The following is a 5,000-nucleotide window of genomic DNA, read 5'->3' as shown; positions in this document are numbered from 1 at the left end:
ATTTTGCGGGTCTCTATAGTCCCACTGAGACAAATAAAAGCTACTTCCAGTGTTATGAGTTATATGGTGATTAGTGTGTTATTGCGATGCCATATCAGAGCAGTTAATTTCTCTCGCAGCCGGATCCAACCACAGTCACGCAGCAGCACTATCGCAAACGTTACAAAATAAAAATAAAACGAATACAAAGCTCCCAGATATACAAGTTATTTGATTAGTGTGTTATTAGTGTTGTGGGTGTATGATTATGGTGTCTTATCAGAACAGACAGTTACAGACACGCAGCGGCCCAGCCCTGTCGCAACATTTAAAAAGCCAGACGAGGGATAATCCACCAATAATCATTTTGATTGTCTGCTATCTTTCTAGACACACCGCCACAAATGCGTGCACACGCACACACATACACACACCCTCCCAAAGCATTTCTCTCTTATTAATGCAATGCTTTAAGCTGTGTTGGTCAGTGGGAGCTTTTTAATCTTTCACGTGTTTGTGTTTTGTGTAATGGTGTAAAGATGGTGTAAAGGCAAGCACACACCCCAGGGTACCTTCTCCAATCCATATGGGGGCCCCAGTTCTGCCCCCAAACCAACGGCACACACACACACACACACACACACACACACACACACACACACACACAGACACACACTTTATCTCAGTCTTTCTCCTCTCCCTCCATCTCTGCAGGTCTCCTGACGTGGATGGCCTGCCCCCAGCCCTGCCCCCTAAACAACGCCGCAGCCAGCTCAGCCGCTCCCCCTCGCAACAGGAACTGGACAACAACCATGTCAACGAGCTGTACGACACGCCAGCACCCACAGACAAGAGCATGGTGAGGGGTTCCGCGCGCACACGCACACGCACACGCACACACACACACACACACACACACACACACACACACACACACACACACACACACACACACACACACACACACACACACACACACACACACACGTGAACAAGCTCTACAAAACGCCAGTATACACACACAAACACCAGGTCAACAAGTTTTATGACACACCAATACCCACTGATAAAAGAGGGGGAACTCCGCATGCAGGCATGCCAAGCAGCTCACAGCACACCCATGCCTGAATGCCCAGAGAAGGAAATACACATACAACGTGATATGTTAAAGTTCACTTTGGTAAAACTCTCTCCCTCTCCCTCTCCCTCTCCCTCTCTCGGTCTCTTCTCTCTCCCTCTATCTCTCTCTCTCTCTCTCTCTCTCTCTCTCTCTCTCTCTCTCTCTCTCTCTCCATATGTAGCTTAATGGAGTGGTTCCCCATGACAACCTCGTTCTGATCAAGATGAGGCCAGATGAGCACGGGCGATTCGGCTTCAACGTCAAGGTGAGTGTGTGCTGTCGAAGTCCAGGATTTCTTTATACCCAGGGGTTAATGTGTAATCATATACAGTATGACATTTAGAAGTGGTTTACATGTAAATTGATCTTTTTGAAAACGCATTGGTTTAGGCCTCTGTTATGCACTTGAGCAGAGTTTTAGAATGCACGAAACTCCAGTTTTGATTTGATTTGATTTGATGTGATTTTTGTAACTAATGAATTGATTTGTAATTAATGCCCCGTGTCCAAACCGTAGGTTCCTTTGTAGAAAATGATCAGCGAAGTGTAATGTATTGTGGTGTTTGCCTCTGGTTGTTTAATAGAAGTCCTCTCTCCCCTCTCCTCCTTCCCCTACACCCCCTCCCCCTCACCTCTCTCCTCCTCCTCTCCTCTACAGGGTGGTCTAGATCAGAAGATGCCCATCATTGTGTCACGGGTGGCCCCTGGAACATCGGTGGGTACCTAGAGTGCAATCTGTACCACACATACACACACACACATGCATCATGCATACACCTATTTATGTATTGGGAGGTAATATCCCACACATCCACATGTCATCCACATACAAAAATACACACATAGCTGTCAAATTTTCAGTTGGACACACAAATGCAATACACCCACTTTTAAGAAGAGTAGAGTTGGGTAGTAATGGTGTACACATCTGTTTGGGAGGTGTTCTACTTTGTCATCGTTTCATGATTGCACGCGCGTGTTCATGTTCGTGTGTGTGTGTCTCTGCGTCCCCTCCTCCATTCCTGCATTCTTGCCTCTTGCTTCTGCATGTGCAGTCTTGAGTACCCTCTCTCTCCTCTCTCGCTCCCTCTCTTTTTTCCCTCTCTTTTTCCCTTCTTTCCTCCTCCTGCCCTCCCTTGCATTTTATCTGTGTCACTCTCTTCTCTGTCTCTCACCCTCCCTCCCTCCTTCCTGCATTCTCACACTTTCACTCTTTTTCTATCACTCAAACAGTCCCTGTCTTGTTTGTCTGTTTTCTTTTTTTCCGTTTCCTGCTTACTGTATTTCGTTCTCATTTTACTGTCTCTCTTATCTTCCCATCTCTTTTCCTCACCCACTTGCACAATTTTTGTTTTTCTCCCTGCACAATATTTGTTTATCTCTCTCCCACTCTCCTGCTCTCTCACTCTCCCTCTCCCTCTCCCTCTCCCTCTCCCTCCCCCCCTCTCTCTCTCTCTCTCTCTCTCTCTCTCTCTCTCTCTCTCTCTCTCTCTCTCTCTCTCTCCCTCCCTCTCTCCTCTCTCCTCTGGGTGACGGGTCTCAGCAGGCCTGGTTGGAAAGGTCTCGTTATGTTGACACACACTCCCCTGTGAGACTCATAAATATTGGCTCACAGCGCTGCCAGGGACACGCACGCACACACATGCTCACGCACGCATGCACACACTCACACTCACACTCACACTCACACTCACACTCACACACACACACACACACACACACACACACACACACACACACACACACACAAAGGGAAACTCTGACCCCTACAGGTACTACAGCACTGTAGCAGTAGGCTATCAGTGATTTGGAGACAGTGGAATGCATCATGTGGCCCAATTATTCAGTACAATCAGTACATCATTTGGTACATCACATGTGCGATACTGTATTCAGTAGACTTGATAAAGAGACGACTTGTTTTCGGGGGGGGGGGTCACGTTGGTTGACCTTTAACCTCTGGTTGTCTGCCCCTGCAGGCGGACCTGTGCGTGCCGCGGCTGAACGAGGGGGACCAGGTGGTGCTGATCAACGGGCGCGACATCTCGGAGCACACGCACGACCAGGTGGTGTCCTTCATCAAGGCCAGCTGCGACAGCAACGCCGGGGAGCTCATCCTGCTCGTGCGGCCCAACGGTGAGCCACTTGGCCTTGCCTTGCCCTGCCCTAGCCAGGCCACGCCATGCCCTCCTAATGATGCAGGGCCTTTGCCGCTGCTTCTAGTCAGGCCAGGAGCAATAGAAATATATCGTTTCAGTCAACTTTGAGCAGCTCCAACGGCCCTGGGTGTTCAAGGCCGTTCAAGGCAGTGGCGTGGTTAAAGCACATGGTTAAAGAAGAGACAGTCTATTGGGACTAAGAAAATGTTTGGTTTAAACTTCGGCATAGCCTTTTCTGGCCTCGACCAGAATCAAACCGAGGGAGGCAGGTTAACCAGGCCGTTTGGGAAACGTTATTCGTGATCTTCTTGGTCAGACCAACATCTCTGTACAAGATTTGAAAGTCGATGATAATCAAGCAAACCCTGCCCTGCCCTGCCCTGCCCTGCCCTGCCCTGCCCTGCCCTGCCCTGCCCTGCCCTGCCCTGCCCTGCCCTGCCCCATCTGTTGATACTTCAATAGCCTGGCTGTCGCCATTTCAACTCTCTGCGGACGTTAAGTCTGGCCAAATAGTATAGATAGAGTACAATTAAGCTAACGGTAGTCAGCTACACTTTTCCTGGCCGCGTACCGCGCCTCACAGGGTCCCCCGGCCGCCGCTTTGAAAACCACTGATCCATGCTTCTGCCTGAGTGTTTCAGTCGTCTGAGTGTGAGCTATTACACCTCCAGTGTTCACCCCATGGTACTTAGCTGCATTCTGGGAGAGCATTCGTCAAGGTGTCATTACTCAGTATGCCTGTTTTAAAATGGAAGTAGAATGGTGTCAGAATGGTCATGGTGTCATGTGCTTTGTGGGGCAGCCACGGCTCAATGTTTAGAGCACTGACCTTTAGATCAGGGGCTTGCAGGTTGAAATCCCACCCTAACCAGCATCTCCATCCATGGCTGAATTGGCCTTGAGCAAGGCACCTAACACCCACATTGCTCCAGGGACCGTAACCAATACCCTGTACCTAAATAACTTTGAATGAAAGCGTCAGCCTAGTGTAATGTAATCTAATATGCTTGTGTCTGTGTGTATGTGTGTCCGTGTGTTTGTAATGCTCTATGTTTCTAATGCTCTATGTGTTGTGTTCAGCCATCTACGATGTGGTGGATGAGCGTCTGGACTCGGAGCCGGACTTCCAGTACATTCCGGAACAGGCGGGCGGCGAGCGCTCCACGCTGGACCCAGACGCCTGGAGAAGCTCCATGCTGCAGCTACGAGATGGACTTGGCAGTGGGCACCTACTAGCACAGTTTGATGTGAGAGCACACACACACACACACACACACACACACACACACACACACACACACACACACACACACACACACACACACACACACACACACACACACACCCCTTGAGGGGCTCAGCAATGGACACCTACCAGCACAGTGTGATGTGAGCGCACACGCACACACACACGCACACACACACGCACACACAAACCTAGAGGGGCTGAACAGTGCGCGCACGCACACACACACACACACACACACACACACACACAAATGCACCTATACGTAGCTCAAAAAGTGACTTAACAGAACAGCTTATGACCACACTCAAACACCTGTGAATACATTGACATTTACATAGACGCATTATGCAGCTGTAAAATAGTCCTCATGAAACCACATTCAATGCCCAAGAAAAGTGCCCACATGTGGAATATGACCGAGCAGACACACACACATGCACACACACAATTATGGAGGCACACACCACCAGCAGTAGCTTTTTAAAATAGTCAT

At 49.3% G+C, this 5,000-nt stretch overlaps 1 protein-coding gene across 2 annotated transcripts in view; it reads left to right on the top strand.

Annotated features, from left to right (window-relative positions):
- The window catches only part of LOC134459191 (tyrosine-protein phosphatase non-receptor type 4-like), a 127,476-nt gene that overhangs the window by 108,504 nt on the left and 13,972 nt on the right, over positions 1-5,000 (top strand). For both annotated transcript variants that reach the window (XM_063211478.1, XM_063211477.1), the window contains exons 16-20: positions 694-838; positions 1,281-1,364; positions 1,758-1,814; positions 3,079-3,235; positions 4,339-4,505. In XM_063211478.1, coding sequence (XP_063067548.1) covers positions 694-838; positions 1,281-1,364; positions 1,758-1,814; positions 3,079-3,235; positions 4,339-4,505 — 610 coding nt within the window. The remainder of the gene's footprint in view (positions 1-693; positions 839-1,280; positions 1,365-1,757; positions 1,815-3,078; positions 3,236-4,338; positions 4,506-5,000) is intronic.

This window comes from Engraulis encrasicolus, chromosome 12 (assembly GCF_034702125.1).
Source record: "Engraulis encrasicolus isolate BLACKSEA-1 chromosome 12, IST_EnEncr_1.0, whole genome shotgun sequence".
NCBI lineage: Eukaryota > Metazoa > Chordata > Actinopteri > Clupeiformes > Engraulidae > Engraulis > Engraulis encrasicolus.
This window is presented reverse-complemented; position numbering and strand designations above follow the sequence as displayed.